Here is a 15,775-nt window from a genome sequence, read left to right on the forward strand (position 1 = left end):
AAATGATGGAAAAGCTCTTTATATTCTTGATTTCTGGGACTACTTACCCATGTTTCCGTGAATTCAAGAACACAATTTACTATGCCATTCAGAAAATTATTAAGATAATCATTATTAAATATAATCACTCACTGGAAAATCACCATCTTTTAGACATTTTATTTGTGTATTCAGGTCATTATCTCTAGAATTTCGATGATCTAACATGAAATTGAAGAAAAACATAGTAAAAGGGAATATTTTTCTCTAGTTTTTTTGGACTCTAAATCACAAAAAAGAGAGATTTGAAATTATATATCAATGTTGACGGGCATTTTGTTGGAACAATGTTCATATTCGAGCACAATAAGGAAATTAGAGAAGCAACAATTTGCACATCATCAATTAAAAGTTCCCAAAAGACAAAAATATAGGAACTCAGTAATTAAAAAGAAAAAAAAGAGCATTTATTATGTATCAGTATTTACACAAAAAGTTGGAAAAACCATCCCTCTCGATGGTTTTTTACCCGTTATTCTCCAACAGGAAATATATCAAAGAATCTCCTTATATCCAAAAAAAAAAAACCAAAAAAGAGGACTATTTCTTTCCTCCCCTCTAATTCTTTCCTTTTTCCCCTTTTCGCCCCGGATTTCCCTCCTTTTTATATTTCCCGCCCACTGCGCTTCCGATCGTTACGACGACGACGACGACAGACTCAGGAGCACTCTCGCCGTGACAGCCTCGCCGCACGCAGCTCAGTCGCGGTGGCCGGGCCCGCGCGCCGCCGTGCGCAGGCACAGGTGCTGCGCGGCAGCAGCACCGCCCCCACCTCCCACTTCCCGCACCGCCCGCATCGTCGTCGCGGCTGCCGTCTCGTCGATTCCGCCTCCGCGTCGCCGCCTTCCGCGGCCGCCGTCCCGGGGACCGTTGCTCCCGCAGCAGGACTCCGCGTCGTCGCGTCGTCGACCGCCGCCGCCGCCGCGGGAGAGGACGCGCTGGAGGGTGGAGCGGAGGGAGTCGGCTTCGAACTCGTTGTCCTGTGCGAGGCCCCGCCACATCTGGCTCTCCATCGCCAGGATCTTCAGTTTCTCTTGGAGCAGACCGTTCAACTTCCCGATTCTCTGGATTTCTCTGTCTTTCTTCTTCAGTTTTCTCGCGAACGCCTGTGTCTGCAGACACGTCCAGAACAGGAAAGTTGTCAGGAAATTTCTAATTTTCCTATTTCCCTTTCAACAATAAGTAATTTCTTGACGCAATTTGCGAAAATTTAATATTTCTTCGCCGGGAACAGAGCCGACATTGTTAATGTTTCTGGGTTTTTATTTTCTTGAAATCTCAGAACAAGTGTAAGAACCCTAATCAAACCATCAAAAAATAAAATTATTGAAAGAGGAAAGGAGAAAAAGGGTCTTACATGTTGCGAAATCAAACAGTCGATCTCCGATTCGCGACCTTGGATCTCGAACCCCACCTCGTGCCCCAGAAACGGCGACGCCTTGCTCATCTTGTGAGGAGGATTGCGACTCGCCGGGAAGCCATCGCCGTTCAAGTGGTCGTCGCCGATCGCGTCGTCTCTGGACCGCTTGTGGTGGCTCCTGGGGACAGAAACGGCGGCGTTGTAGTCGCTGGTCGATCCGCTGTCGGATTTCACGGACGATTTCGCCGTGCTGAACTCCGGGACGACGCGAAGTTTCAGGCGGCGGCGAGACGGACGCGAGATCGGGTCGGGCGTCTCCGTCTCCGTCGACGGCAGAGGGATGAAGTCCTCCGCATGGGTGGGGTAGGAGCGGATCGCGCAACGGTACTTCCTCGTCGCGATGGAATTCCCGAAGAATCTGCAAAAGAACCGAACCGATTGGAACTAAGCTCGAATGAAAAGCAGAGAGAGAGAGAGAGAAATAACCCAAATAGCTCACGATATTCAAAATCGAACAGAGACCCACGAATGAAGTTCGACGAATACCTGTTCACGATCATCCGAGCGGGAAAAGGATCGGCGCGCCGAGCTTCGACCGCCATGAGAGTCGCTTCAATTTTAGAGAGAGAGGGAGAGGGAGTTTCAGACGAAGAGCATGAAGAAGAGAGTGAGAGCGAGAGCGCGTATGGTGTGGGCGAGGGAGTTTTGGGTTTTTATTAGGCGCGTTTCCGACCGTTGCGACGACGACCGACGTCGTCACGGGCAGGCGCGCGGTGACCGCCGGGCAGTCGGGGTGGCTTGGCACGCACGCCGTGGGCAGGCACAGGTGGCGGCACGGCGGCAGCACCCCCGACCTCCTCCTCCTCCTCCTCGCGCCGTACGCCCTGCACCTCCACACCACCGCCGTCGCCGCCGCGAGACGCCGCCGCTGCTCCCCCTCCGGGAATAGCTGCTCCCGCAGGCGGACCCCGCGCCGGCGCAGGCCAGATCTGGTCCTCCATCAGAAAAGACTTAAAACTTTCCATCGGAGCAGCCAATTCAAGTTGCCAATGGAGGAGGAGAAACCCTCGAAATTCTCGCAAAGCTTTGGGAGATGGAGCTAATGATGCTGCCATTGATCACCTCTCTCTCTCTCTCTCTCTCTCTCTCTCTCTTGAAGGAAAGGAAGGGAGGGGCAGCATGGCAAGAAAGGTGATGTCCATATCTCAAAATCCCACCATCAACGAGTGCATTAGAATTCAAATAAATGTACGACACTACATTTTTTAACACCTCGTGGGCCCCTTAGGAAAAACCCTAACGGGAAGGATTCGCCCCATTCCCCCGGTTGGGTGGGGGTACAATTCTTCATAGGATAGACAAGGCTGTCGTGGTACTGCACGCTAAGTGAGATCGGACAAGGCATGGATGTGATTGAATTCGATCCCAATTCGCTTGGTTCGATGAGGTTCGGAGGAGAGATGGCTGGATCTATTACCCCCAGTAAGGGATTGCACTTGCTTTTCGAACAGAATTTAGAGTCCGCTATCATCTTAAGTATCAATATCAATCTTTAACTAGTTATTGTCCGTTGGGTCAAGTAAGAGGAGATTCAAATATCATACATGTAAATATATAGGCCTAGGTGCTAAGATCTTGATCATGCTTTGGTTGGAGTGGACTCGAATTTTATGTAATTTCTATCACGAGAGACAAAAGAGAGGAGGGAATGTCAGGGGGTGAACACAAATTGGGCGAGTTGTTATTGTTGTTGATGGTCAATTTCATGCTTTCTTTTAGAGAGTTGCCACATCATGTAGTTGGGCCATAGTTTTTGTGTTTGGGTTTTGATCACATCATGGCCCAATGTTGCAATCTCCATAGATTTAGAACTAGACGATACGCCTTTTATATAAGTTCCACCTAATTTCTTGTAATGGCTTCCCCTTTTTAGCCCAAGTAAAAGAAAAATCATGGGGTAAAAATGTGACTTGTACATGAAGAATCATCTTGTCAGTTTTTCTTTTTTGTTTTTAAAATTTAGTTTGTGATTTTTCATTTTTTTTTTTCTGTTGTATTTCCAAGAAATAATCTCATATCGGTTTATTGGTTTGGTTCAATTCGGTTAATTGATAAAAATAGAATCGATAAAAAAATGGGCTGAAAAAACCCATCAATTTTATTTTATTTATTTTCAAAATATTTTGGCAGATTCCACACTTATTAAGAAAAAGGTATCGTTATTAATTATGTACTTATCACGTACATCCTCATTCATATTAACGCTCAGGACACACACGTAATGCTTTGCCAACCTGACATTGTTTGAAAAAATTAAACTAGGTTCGTGAATAAGATTTCTTTTTTTAAAATATTTATGGAATTCTTTTCACCTATAGAATTGACCAACATTTTATATATAAAGACGGTTGATGTCTTTTGATTTGACACGCGATGACAAGAGGCATGTTTTGATGAGTACGAGCTCCTAACTAATTTTCAATCAGCTTTTAAATATTGGGTGGGTTAGACGCTGTTTTCTGAGGACAAAAATAAATACGGGTGTATGACCACCGTTAAATGTAAAGTAAATAGGGATTTATTGAAAAAAAGTACATGAAGAGCTTATTTATAAGTTTAGATGCAAGAAATAAAAAGAAATCAAAATTAAATGTGTATCTTCAAATTAGATATTGAAATAAGAGAAAATATTTTAAATATCTCTAAAAGATATCTAAATATCATAATATTGCTAACACATCTCAAAGCTAACGTCAAAACACAATTTTTCCTTAAGCTAAGGAGTTTGTGCAAAAAGTCAAATATCAGAACATTATCGTCTTGATGAGTCATGACTATCACCACAACGCATAACCGTCGAAATTAATCAAATTCAAAGTTTGTTGTTATTATCATGTAAATGGCTACAAAATGTCAACAAGCATATGATCAAATTTAATAATGTTTAGAGTTTCCCACTCTTGCCACATAAATGGTCCCCAAAGGTCATTATCATCATCAGACGCCCTTTGATGTAATTTTTGCCGAACATTCTAGTTTTGATTATAAACTCTCGAGTTTTGGTTTTGCCAAACATTCTAGTTTTGATTGTAAACTCTCGAGTTTTAGTTTGTTATGATATCCCGTCATGGACCATAGAAAAAGTCCCTTCTAATGGATTGAAGATTTTTGTGGAATTTATAATATTCAAGATTTCAAAATGAGAAAAAGAAAGATAAAAATGAAAAATGAGATTCGAACTCGATATCTAGATTTAGTCAAAAGCTTGGGAGTAAAAATTGGATCGTATGGTTGACCACATAGAGATAGAATTGGTCAGATCTCTGGATCTTAATGAAGTCACATGACGATTCCTTTTTTTAAATCAGTTTGGGTTAAATTCAACTCCTTTAAGCATTGACACTTCAACAACCAAATTGAAGAATGCATAAATAATACTTATATGTTTCGATAAAAAAAAAAAACAACCAAATTGAAGAACTTTCTACCTTTTCATATCACCAAAAAATCCATAACTTTATCAAAATGTACCTGGTTTACCTTTATGAATCGCCACATTTCTGGAATCACATGTGATAATCAACTTTTATAACTCTTTTTGTTGGGATCTACAACAAGTAAACAAAAATTAGGTTGCTAAAGATATTTTTTTGTGTCATTCACAAAAAAAAACTCTTGACACAAACATTATTTTTTTTTTGTGTCACATAAATACTCAACATTTTTTTTTTGTATTATAAAAAATCCCGAACTTACTTAGTGCGATAAATATACTTTGGATTGAATTGAAATATAGGGTAAATAAATATGTCACAATTGTATATGTTTGGGTTTTTTCGAGACAAAAAAATTGTGGGCATTTATATCACAAGGTATTTTTGCCACAGTAGATATAATTTGGGTTTTTTTTTTTTATTTAGCCAATTTAAAAATCGCATACATATTTATTTGTTATAAATTCTTTCACAAGGTCAAACAATGGAACATGGAGATGCATGTCATTTTGCGAAGGAGGAGATGGGGGTGAGGCAAAAGGCGACGGGCACGTGAGCGTTAAAGCTTGGAACATCGCTAATTGCCCCTTTGCCATATCCTTAGTGATGATAATAATGTCTAAAGTTATATTATATCACCAAAAGTGCCTCATATTTATAAAATGCCCCAAAATTTACCCGATCGAAAAATTTAATGATTGAGAAAGTGTTTTGTATATTGATTGCAAGGCTAATAAAAAAACATAAATTCGAATACATAGCATCTTTTAAGGGCTTATTTGGTTAAGCTTTTTTTTTAAATGATAAAACATAATTATACTTTTTCGCCAAAACTTAAAATGCTATTCAAAATGCTGAAAATTATGAAAAAAATTGCATGCTGATGTACTTATCAGTATTTGTATTGTGCAAGAATTTCGGGTATCTCGATTAAGGAAAAGTATGAACGCAGTTATGGAAAATGATATGGAAAGGTTGTAATTCTTTTTATAACAATAAAGAGTGAGAAATTTCGGGGAAAAAAGAAGAAGAAAAGGGGCAAAATGGTGGAGAGAACTGTCTATCGTCTACGTCTCAATCACTTCAATTGAGGAAGTACAATCAGAATCATGCCTTGCCCTTTTTCCTTTTTTACATGCTTCTATCTTTTGCATAGCCACCCATAGAGAAAAAGATTGCCTCGGAATCAAAAATGGAAAAAGAAATGGATGGAAAAAGCTCTTTATAGAGGTGAGCATAATCCTCATTGAGTTGATCTAGCAACCCAAAGTCCAAACCACATAGTGTTGGTTCTTAATTTTTGGAGCAAAAGACCAATCCTATTAAGGCTAGGACAAAGAACTTGATTTGGTTTTAGGTTTAATTCGGGACCAATCAATTTTTTTTTTTTTGTTAAAGGTTAAACATACTATTTTAAATTACATATATATTAACAATGCAACATTGAACAACTAAATTATGAACACCAATACATATCAAACATAAATATAACATAATGTAATAACAGAAATTTCATGCTTGCTAAAAGTAACAAACCATAAAAAAAATAACACCTTAGGCAAGCGAGGAGACACCAGAGGTGAGCCGCAAGGCAAGTGAATGGAGGCGAGTGGCAAGGTAAGCAAGGCTAGCTAAGAGGAGTGAGTGCAAGGTGAGTGAAGAGAGATGAGTGTGAGGTGAGTGAGCAGAGGTGAGTTAGGTGAGCAGTGAGCGAGGCTAAGGTAAGCAAATAGCATGGTTAGCAAAGAGGGTTTTTTTTTTTTTTTTTTTTTCCGGTTGAATTAAGGCCGTGTTTCTATTTACTTTTTAATTTACATGGTAAACATAAGAAAAAAGATAACAAAGGAGGAGGCACTAGGGTTTAGAATAGACAAAGCATATAGTACAAAATATACAATATTTACAATGTTAGTTTAAGTTGGATCAACCTTAAACTCTCATGATCAAGAATCAACTCAAAAATGTGGGGTTCATAGGTCCCAAGAGTAAGGACCAACTTACTTTTCCCTAGGAATTGGACTGAGATTGGTCGAGTTGGGCTAGTTCAGAGTCGGTCCAAGGTCAACTCTTGACCGATGCTCACCCCTACTTTATATCTTTGATATCTCGGAATACATGTCCATTGGACATTTACATCAATTAATAAAAAATTACTATATCATCAAGAAAATTATTAATAAACTAGAAACAAAATAATACCACTATTCACAAAATCATGACTAACTAATCTTCATAATTTCGTGGTGACCAGCTAGTCGAAAAATTGAAAAATTCTAAAGCTGTGTTTCACTTAACAAACACATTTCAATTGTTATTAATTTGAGAGGTCCCTATAAATTAATGCCGCTTTTTTTTTTTTTTTTTTTTTTTTTTTTTTTTTTTTACCTTTGATAGATTATTAATGCTGAAATGCATGATTCCCATTGACGAATCATGTAGCATGCAACGCGTTATACTAGAATTTAGCATTATTAGATGCCCTATTAATGTATTTAAATTATAAAAATAAGGGTTCGAGATTTCATCATTGAGCACCAGCTTATGAGTCAAAGGTGTTATTATTACCTTTCTATAAAACAAAAGATAGTCATAATAAATCGACCTCGAGGAAAAGAGAATTAAGTGCAAAAGTGCTAGAAGAGCAATAATAAAGATTATAGAAAAAATATAAAAAAAACCTGAAATTGATATATCGTAATAAATTTATCCCAATTTCAAATTGATACACTTGTGATAAATTTTTTTTTTTTTTGAGCAAACACTTGTGATAAATTTACCCTTTATTAGTTTTTGTTAAGTTTTACCATTAAATTGTTGAATTAAATGACATGTGACAGTTGACGGATATACAAGTTTGGGGTTTTACCCCTCGTTTGTTACAAATAAACCAATTTTTAGTCTTTCATATTTTTAATCCAATTTAATAGAAACTAAGGCTCCGTTCGTTTCGCGGAAAATAACTTCTAGGAAAATATTTTCCGAAATTTCCGGTGTTCGAATGGCGGAAAATACACGGTCAACGGAAAATATTTTCCGGTCAACGGAAAATCCCTCTTGAAATCGTGGAAAATGATTTCCTCTTTTGAAAAGAGGAAATCATTTTCCCACCTCTCGCCTCTCGCACTCCCGCTGCTTTTTCCTTCCTTCATCAGTTCTTGTTCTCTCTCTCTCTCTTTTCCTTGCTCTCCCTGCTGCAATGGCTTCGACAACGTCCTTCTCCGGGATCAACCTCCGCCCTCCCCGGCCGCTCCTGCCTGCCTGCTCCGGCCGGGGCGCCGCCGCTGTCGCCGCGCTCCGCTTCCTCGGCGGCTTGAAGCTGCTCGGGAGGATCCGGCTCAAGAGGGAGCACCGCAGCGGCGCCGGGAGGCTTGCGGGGAGCCCACCGTCCAGGCTGCTCGTCATGCGGCCGCGAGCCGTGAGCTCGTCGGATCTAGCGGCGGAGCTCGCGGCTCGCCGGATCTAGCGGCAGAGCTCGGGCTCCCGATCCAGGCGAGCTCGAGCTCGTTGCCGAGATCCAGGCGTGTTCGGGTGAGATCGGTCGAGCCTCGAGCTCGCCGGATCAGCGGTGGAGCTCGCGGCTCGCCGGATCTAGCGGCAGAGCTTGGGCTCCCGATCCGGGTGAGCTCGAGCTCTGTCGCCAAATCCGGCGAGCTCGAGTGAAATCGGGCGAGCCTCGAGCTCGCCGGATCGGCCACCGGGTCTTGGTCGGTCGGCCGGGCGGCCCGGCCATCGTCGGGCGGGAAGGAGGTGGTGGCGGCGGAAGGAGGAGGAAGAAGGAGGAGGAAGGAGGCGACGGCGGATGAAGCCGCTCGGGAGGAAGAAGGAGGAGGAAGGAGGAAGGAAAAGAAAAAGAAATAAGAAATAATAAAAATTTCTATTTTAAAAAATATAAATAATTAAAAAATCATTTTAAAAAAATATAAATAAATAAAATAAATTTTTGGTCAATTAAAAACATAAAATTAAATTTTTGATAATTTTTTTCAGGAAAATGTTTGAGCTAACGAACAGTGGAAAATATTTTCCATTCAAATTTTAGATTTTGGCCGAACAGGAAAATAGAGTCATTTTCTGGAAAATGACTTCAGGAAAATGTTTTCCGGAAACATGATATTTTCCGTGAAACGAACGGAGCATAAATGAGGCTAAATTTATCATGAACGTACTAGTTAGGGCCTTTTAGTGGTTTAAAAATTAATAGTAAATTTATCATAGATATACCACTTTTAGGTTTTTTTTTCGTGGTCAAAAATTAGTTTGGAACTTATTTATCATAAGTATATCAATTTGAGGTTTTTCGTGGTATTAACCTTTTGCAATGTAAGCATTTTAACTTTTTCCCATTGATACACATAAACTTTCACATAATTCAGATATTAAAATGTGGATCAACATATAAATTTTCATAATTTTCAAATTTTGACAGAAATTGCCCTTCCCGCAAAATGACATGCAGCCCAATACCCCACTTTTTGATCCCGCGAAAGAATTAATAGTGAATATAAAAATTTTCCCCAAATAACATAGTTATCAAACTAACTAAGTCATTTTTATGTTGGTGCAAACTCGAAGCAAGTTCTCTCGACATGCAGAGCATCGTCTACCCACCGATGGTAGTTTACTGCTCCATCGCAACCCTAATCTACCTTTAATCCATCCGATTTTTTCAGCTTTCTTGGTTCGCTCTTGACCCAATGAAGCCTTCGTCGACGGCGTCTCCAATTTGCCGTTTCTCCCGGATGGTTTTCGCACCTAAGTCGGTAACCCAGTTGTCCTAACCATCTTCTGTTCTTGAATTGGGATGGTTGATTGCCACATCTATTTCAGTATTCACCTCAGATGTTACTCGATTCCTTGGATTCTGGAGGGTTTATTACCTTACCTATGAAATAATTCACCTCTGTGGTGTCTCAATTCCATCTGAAGAACTGTTTGTTTCTGGTTGAATATTCTGTAATCGGATATGGGCAGAATGTCCGCTTTGCCTTTCCTGCCATTGAAGTTAAAGAAACCTTATTTCCATCGGACTGTCTTTGTTCCCTGCCTTGTCTCTTTTTATCTTGGTCTTTCACTCTTGACGATTCATCTTTGCTCGGCTGAAATTGGTACTGATTGTGTCGCGGCCTATGCTCTCTCTCTATCTCCCTGTTGATAATGCTCTGCTGAAATTTGTACCGACTGTGTTGCGGCATATGGCTTCGGATAATCGAGATGACTCCTTGCGAATGGCTGCCTTGTGTAAACGTTTGGGACGACTCTGCCCTGCATAGGAAATAGAAATATGGGAAGAGGAACCCCAACCAGAACAATTAGAGGAATGTCGTTTGCTACTAGTGGGTAAAGTACTATCTAAATCAGTTATAAACTTTCAAGCCTTCCAAAGTACCTTGAAGCGTGTTTGGCGGACGGACCAGGTCGACATTTCCCAGCGAGAGGGAGACCTGTATACAGCAAAATTTAAGTCAGCGGTTGAGAAACAGCGGATATTGGAAGGTGGCCCATGGCTTTTTTCAAGTCAGTTGGTAATCTTCAAACCATGGATTCCTAACACGCCTTTACATCTTTATGACTTTAGCCATTGCGCTTTTTGGGTTCATGTCTTCGGATTGCCTTTGGAATGGAGTGCAGAGAAGGTGATTAGAAAGGCTTTGAAACAGGTTGGTGAAGTTCTAGAGGTTAAAAGCAAATTTTCATGACGGATCCACATTAAAGGCTAGCAGGGTAAGAGTAGAAGTCAACCTGGCCGAACCTCTACAGTCCAGCAAATTGATTCGCCTTGATGGGAGAACACTATGGATTGACTTTAGAAATCAACGGCTGTCTCATTTCTGCTATTCCTGCGGGAAGATAGGCCATTATGCCACATATTGTCCAGTATATCCTTTTGAAGAGGCAAAAATGGATGATAAAGATAAAATGGCTTATGGTCAGTGGCTAAAAGCGGAGGTTGGAGAGCATAGTCCTTACTAGGAAGTGTTCTATAACCCCACAGAGAGTGCTGAATAGAATGAAGAAACAATTCCTGGAACACCTCCAGCTTTGATGCTGCTATACCAGTGTCGACTCAACAAGATTTAGTTGTCACCCTGCCCTTACCAACAGCTCCACCCACCTCTGCCAATGTTGCACCTGATTAGCACATTCCACAGCAGATGATGCAAATTGAGCAAAGTCTCACAATAATTGTGATCCCTGCGAGTGCAAAACAGAAGTCCGTCATCAACCCATCTATGGGACAACAACAACCGAAAAAATAGAAAGGAACTATAGCTCTTCCAAAGTTGGGCTTAGCTAAAAAACCGAAAAGGTATTCACCATATGATATGAAACACTCAGCATTTAGTGATTTTGATGATTCTCCGTTTGTGGATACACTAGTTCTAGAAGCAAATGAGGTGACCCAATGGGCGATGGTGGCTGGCCCTAAACAGCCACCTCCGCACAAATGAAGTTAATTTGTTGGAACTGTCAGAGTTTGGGCAATCCCTTGACAGTTCAAGCACTAAAGGCCTTGACGGCCAAGGAAAAGCCCGGCTTACTGTTTTTAATGGAAACCAAGAATCATGAAACAGTGCTTAATAGATTGCAACGCAAATTACATTTCAGCAACTCTTTCGTGCGTAACCCGGCAGGTCTAGCTGGGGGTTTAGTAGTTTTTTGGAATGCAACTATATCTTTAGAGATCGAACAATGTTTGGAGTACCTTTTTGATATGCTATGTCATGATTCCATGGATGATAGGCTGAAGCAGCTGACTTGTCTTCGTGCTCCATCATCCTACCACAATCGGCAGTTATTTTGGGAGGAACTCAGAAGGATCAGCAACGCGAATACTCTACCTTGGCTTTGCGCTGGGGACTTCAATGAGATTCTCTATCCCTGGGAAAAGGTAGGTAAGCGCTAGTCAGACTGGTATCGTTTAAACTCTTTTCGGACTGTCATCAATGAATGTGCTTTGATGGAATTAGAGAGTAAGGGGTGTGCCTTTACATGGATGAATAATCAAGCCGGTGACAAATTAGTTAAGGAACGATTGGACCGTGTTTGTGTACTATCGATTGGCGACTTCAATATCTTGTGACGGAGGTGTTTGCTTTGCCGGCCTTAGGATCAAATCATTACTGCTTCTTTTGTCCAATTCAGCTATATATAAAAAGAGTCGCAGGCCTTTCCTCTTCGAAGCTTATTGGATCCAAGATCAAGAGTGCCGAGAGGTCATCTACAAAGCATGGAACTCCGTTAAGGTGAGCAATTCAAACCTTTTACATAAACTTAAACTAGTTTCTCGAGCTTTACATGTTTGGAGCCGTTCCAAATTTCCTAACGGCCACCTGAAGGTGCAAGCATTACAACAACAACTTCAAATCATTATAAATCGACCATTCCGGCACTGAAACAGAGGAAGCTTCTAATCTTCAGGATGAGATCAGAAATATATGGCGGCAAGAAGAAAAGTACTGAGCTATGCGATCTAGAATTAATTGGTTGCGCCGGGGAGATAAGAATACAAAATTTTTTCACGCAACTACTATACAGAGATGGCAGCAAAACAGGATAGGTATGTTATAAGACGAGCATCACAACTAGGTGAGGGACAATCAGGCTTTGAAGGAGCTAACATATGCCTATTTTTCACAGTTATATACAACAGGCGGCCCACGTAATTATGTTCCAATTCTGGATCATTGTCCATAGGTTGTATCGGCTTATATGAATGATCATTTAATGGGTTCTATCACTATCTTCAAGGTGAAACAAGCAGCTTTTCAACTGGGGAAAACGAAAACACCGGGTCTAGATGGTTTAAATGGGCTATTTTACCAATGCCATTGGGATATCATTTAGGATGATTTGCTCAAATTAGTAAGAGACTTCTTTAGTTCAGGGGTGTTGACTAGCGATCTCAACAAGACAATCATTGCTCTAATACCCAAAAACAGTCACCCTGAAAGTCTGGATCAGTTTAGACCCATCGGCCCGTAACTATGCGTACAAGGTTATATCCAAGATCTTGGCCAATCGCCTAAAACCCCTGCTTTGTGACCTTATCTTAGAAGAGCAGGCTGCCTTTGTGAGTGGGAGACAAATATTGGATAATGTCTTCATCGTCCAGGAGGCTCTACACCAATTTTGAATGAGGGAAAGGAAGAGACACTTCAATGTACTCCTCAAGACAGACATGCAAAAGGCTTATGACAAAGTCGAATGGGATTTCCTAACGGATTATCTCCTGCGGTTGGGATTTCATCCAAGATGGGTTCAGTTGGTAATACAATGCATCACTACAACCTCTTTAAGTGTTCGGTTTAATGGAGAGCAGTTTTCATATTTTTGGCCATCAAGAGGAATCCAGCAAGGCGACCCTCTTTCCCCTTACATCTTCATTTTATTGGCGAATCTTCTATCCACCCTCATTAACCAAGCAATTAATATTGGCCATCTCACTGGTATAAAGCTAAATAGGTCATGTTCGACACTGTCGCATCTTTTTTTCGCTGATGATTCAGTTTTCTTCCTCAAAGGCACTTTGATGGAATGTTAGAATCTTGCTAATATTCTCAATCAGTACTGTATGGCAACGAGACAGGTTATAAATTGGAACAAATCAGGCCTCTTTTTTAGTAAAAACCGTCCGTTGAGCTTACAGGAAAACTTAGAAGGAATATTTAGAATGCCAGTGTTGCATCAGTATGGAAAATATTTAGGTATTCCTTCAGAGTGGGGCAGATCTAAAAAGGAGATGTTTGCTTGGATATTAGGGAGAATAAATTCAAAGCTTGAGGGTTGGAAAGAAAGATTTTTTTCCAAAGGCGGAAATGAGATCCTAATCAAATATATTGTATAGGCAATTCCTCAATATGCGATGTCAATTTTCAAAATTCCAACATCTTTGTGTAAACTTATTGAACAGAAAATTTCCAGATTTTGGTGGACGACTGATCATAGTAGGGTTGGGGTGCATTGGCAGAAATGAGATTTACTTAAAGCTGACAAGGATGGTGGAGGACTCGGCTTTCGAGACTTGATGACTTTCAACAAAGTGATGCTTGGGAAGCAGGCTTGGCGCTTAATTCAACAACCTTGCTCATTGTGGGGCCAACTCTTTAAGGGGTTGTATTTCAACTCGGCGACCTTCCATACGGCAGCTAGAGGTACACGTCCTTCATGGGGATGGCAGAGTATTCTCCTCGGTAGAGAGGCCATCCTATCAAATGTACGATGGTCGATCGGGGATGGTAAGTATATAAAGATTCAGGAGGATAGTTGGTTACCTATAGGACCTATAGCCGGACCTGCAATACGAGAGGAGCCAGAGAGGGTGGCCGATCTTATTGATCCTCTCACCTAGACCTGGAAACTTCCTCTAATTCATCACCTATTTGATACTCCGGTTAGTACAAAAATTGTCAAAATCCCTATCCGACCTGCCTTTACTACTGATAAATTAGTCTGGACACCTACCAAGGACAGACATCACACAGTGAAGAGCAATTATAGATCAATGGTTAGCACGGCATGTACATCGAGTGCACAACAGGCATCTACATCACACCAGAACCCCATAATACTTTGGCGCAACATATGGTCTATGCAAACAGAGCCCAAGATTCGCACTTTTATATGGACAGCTTGCCATAATGCCCTTGCGACTAAAGCTAACTTGTTTCATCAACATATTTCCCCCACTCCTATGTGCAGTCTCTATACTCAACAGACTCTAGAAACTATTGAACATCTGTTCTTTTTCTGTTCCTGGACTAACGACGTATGGAAGCATCCTAAGCTCAACATTTTTGTCTCACCTTCTACAATACAGCGTCTGGATGATTGGATCACAAAGCGGTCAACAAATCAGAGGCTCGTACCTAGATTGGCAATAATAGCACAAGTTTTGTGGCAAGTTTGGTGTATGCGCAACAACTAGATTTTTCGTAGACGGTTACCAGACCCTAATCGGGCCGTTGAAGATGCCTTTGCACAGAACTAAATCCACTCATCTGAGCGCAATCGGGCCATTGAAGATGCCTTTGCACAAAACCAAATCCACTCCTCTTCTGATCAACGTCAACAACGAACAGGGGCTGCTGCTGTCGAACTAGGAAATCAGTGGAAACCTCCAGATCGGGACTCTCTGAAATGCAATATTGATGGCTCTTATTATCCTGGTAGACAAGAAGGAATGATGACCTGTATTAGTCGGAACCATCAAAGGATACTTACAGACGTCTACACTAACCGATTCCCTACAGCCTCAGTGTTTCAAGTGGAAGTTCAGGCGCTTACCTTCACTCTGCATCACCTGCAGCACCAAGGTCTCCATATTGCAAACCTTGTTATTGAGTCTGATTGCTAGATCTTGATCGACACAGTACACGGGCGGAAGAAGCCGCCATGGGAAGAATGCTGTTCAACGAAATCACGGCTCTGCTTCCCGTTTACCCTAGCTTGCGACTACAATTCTGTCGAAGGGAGGCCAATGGAGCAGCTGATTGGGCCGCAAAGGCCCATGGAAGATCTAACCTAGCCCGCAACTGGAACATATTCACCCCTTATCTTTTGCAAGATATTCTAGCTGCCGATGCAATAGCTTCGGGTTGTAATTTTGCGAATACTTAAATAATATCTACCTATTCGACCAAAAAAAAAAAAAACTAACTAAGTCTTTCGACCAAAAAAAAAAAAAAAACTAAGTCTCTCCACCAATTCACCCCTTTTCTTCTCTTTGTCTCAAAATTTCTATACTCGTGTAATATAAAATATTAATAAGGAAGTTCAAATATATATTTTTCCGTAATTTTTCAATTTTGAGTAATTTTTTTAATTTTGATGGAAAACTATATTTAAAAAAAAAAAAAACTTAACCCAATAGGCCGTTACACAT

General features: G+C 40.9%; 1 protein-coding gene and 1 long non-coding RNA gene across 9 annotated transcripts; both read right to left on the reverse strand.

Annotated features, from left to right (window-relative positions):
• Window positions 1-737: 737 nt before the first annotated feature.
• On the reverse strand, window positions 738-2,165 carry LOC120286035 (probable BOI-related E3 ubiquitin-protein ligase 3). Its single transcript, XM_010058319.3, has 3 exons — window positions 1,946-2,165; window positions 1,397-1,817; window positions 738-1,151 (listed from the first exon to the last, which is right to left on the reverse strand). Exons 1-3 carry the CDS (start codon window positions 1,999-2,001, stop codon window positions 738-740), a joined length of 891 nt encoding a protein of 296 aa, XP_010056621.2. The 5' UTR covers window positions 2,002-2,165.
• A 7,214-nt stretch (window positions 2,166-9,379) lies between these two features.
• Window positions 9,380-15,326, reverse strand: LOC104429468. 8 transcript variants are annotated; one of them, XR_005550902.1, is made up of 8 exons: window positions 15,178-15,326; window positions 12,190-15,056; window positions 11,884-12,112; window positions 11,597-11,772; window positions 10,990-11,085; window positions 10,633-10,730; window positions 10,280-10,503; window positions 9,380-10,155 (listed from the first exon to the last, which is right to left on the reverse strand). It is a non-coding gene; the product is annotated as an uncharacterized LOC104429468 (long non-coding RNA). The 8 variants fall into 8 exon arrangements; XR_005550898.1 differs by having other exon boundaries at window positions 10,861-11,085; XR_005550900.1 differs by having other exon boundaries at window positions 10,280-11,085; window positions 12,190-12,224; window positions 14,760-15,056.
• Window positions 15,327-15,775: the final 449 nt, after the last annotated feature.

The sequence above is a fragment of the Eucalyptus grandis genome, chromosome 5 (genome assembly GCF_016545825.1).
Source record: "Eucalyptus grandis isolate ANBG69807.140 chromosome 5, ASM1654582v1, whole genome shotgun sequence".
In the NCBI taxonomy this organism is placed as follows: domain Eukaryota; kingdom Viridiplantae; phylum Streptophyta; class Magnoliopsida; order Myrtales; family Myrtaceae; genus Eucalyptus; species Eucalyptus grandis.